Source organism: Anastrepha obliqua, chromosome 1 (assembly GCF_027943255.1).
Source record: "Anastrepha obliqua isolate idAnaObli1 chromosome 1, idAnaObli1_1.0, whole genome shotgun sequence".
In the NCBI taxonomy this organism is placed as follows: Eukaryota; Metazoa; Arthropoda; class Insecta; order Diptera; family Tephritidae; genus Anastrepha; species Anastrepha obliqua.
In genome coordinates, this window is record NC_072892.1 from 45,727,982 (window position 1) to 45,728,960 (window position 979).

General features: G+C 44.6%; 1 protein-coding gene across 1 annotated transcript; it reads left to right on the forward strand.

Moving 5' to 3' along the window:
• Positions 1 to 398: 398 nt before the first annotated feature.
• Positions 399 to 979, forward strand: LOC129236104 (enhancer of split malpha protein). Its single transcript, XM_054870311.1, has one exon. It carries the CDS (start codon positions 428 to 430, stop codon positions 977 to 979), a length of 552 nt encoding a protein of 183 aa, XP_054726286.1. The 5' UTR covers positions 399 to 427.

Genomic DNA, 979 nt, shown 5'->3' on the forward strand with positions numbered 1-979 from the left:
AGCGAAGTGCATATCCGTAATGTACAGGCACGCATGCCCGATGCGGTGGAGTTCGTTGGTACTGAACTGAGCTGAGTTGCCTTTTGGACGAGACATACATATATATGAACTCAACGTGCGTGTTCTCATATTTCTCGCGCTCTTCTAGTATATTCGTATGTATGTAATATATGTTGTTGGTTTTATTTATGTTTCTTTGACTGTACTAAGTACTCCCTTTCCTGAAGGAAATGTACAAACGTTCATGTTGCGCTGTGTCATGCCACTGAGCCGAGCGCGAAGCCACGGAGCTATAAAAGGTCGTTACATTGTGAGTGGAAATCATTCTGAATTTGTTCATCAAACGTGCCACACGCATTTTAGTAGCACACAAAGAATAACTTTAATTGAGTATTAGAGAAGATATTCGTAATAGAATTTCTCGAAAATGTGCCAAGAACAGCAACAAGTAGCAGCGGCAATTGCCAACACCAACACCAATACACAAATGCAAAGTTCAAAGCTGAAGCCGAGCTATAGCATTAAGCGTGTCTTGCAGACACTCTTCCGTAACAAACAGCAGCATCAGCAAAAGCAAAAGCAGCAACACCGTCAACAACAACGTTTGCAGCAACAACAACGTCAACGTTTATACAACTCATTGGAGTCTTTGGAGTCGCTTGAAAATTTGCGCAATTCCCAAATGGAGGAGCAACACTACTATGAAGAGATCGAGGACAATTCGGCCAATGAAAAGCTAGCCGAGTTGGTGCAAGAGGTGCAGCCCGAGGACGAAGAACACGATATCTATGTACCAGTACGTTTTGCACGCACCAACGCAGGCACCTTTTTCTGGACCACCAACTTGCAACCGGTATTGAGCAGTTTTGCACCCATTGCCGCCGATGAGGATCTGTTGCAGCCCAGCTACTGCTACAGCAACTCTCAATATCCACATATGCAGTACCCTTATCAGCAGGATCGCTGGGCACAAGCTTGA

Bases quoted from the DNA above. Each gene is read 5' to 3' on its own strand.
- LOC129236104 (XM_054870311.1), top strand. From the start codon at position 428: ATGTGCCAAGAACAGCAACAAGTAGCAGCGGCAATTGCCAACACCAAC.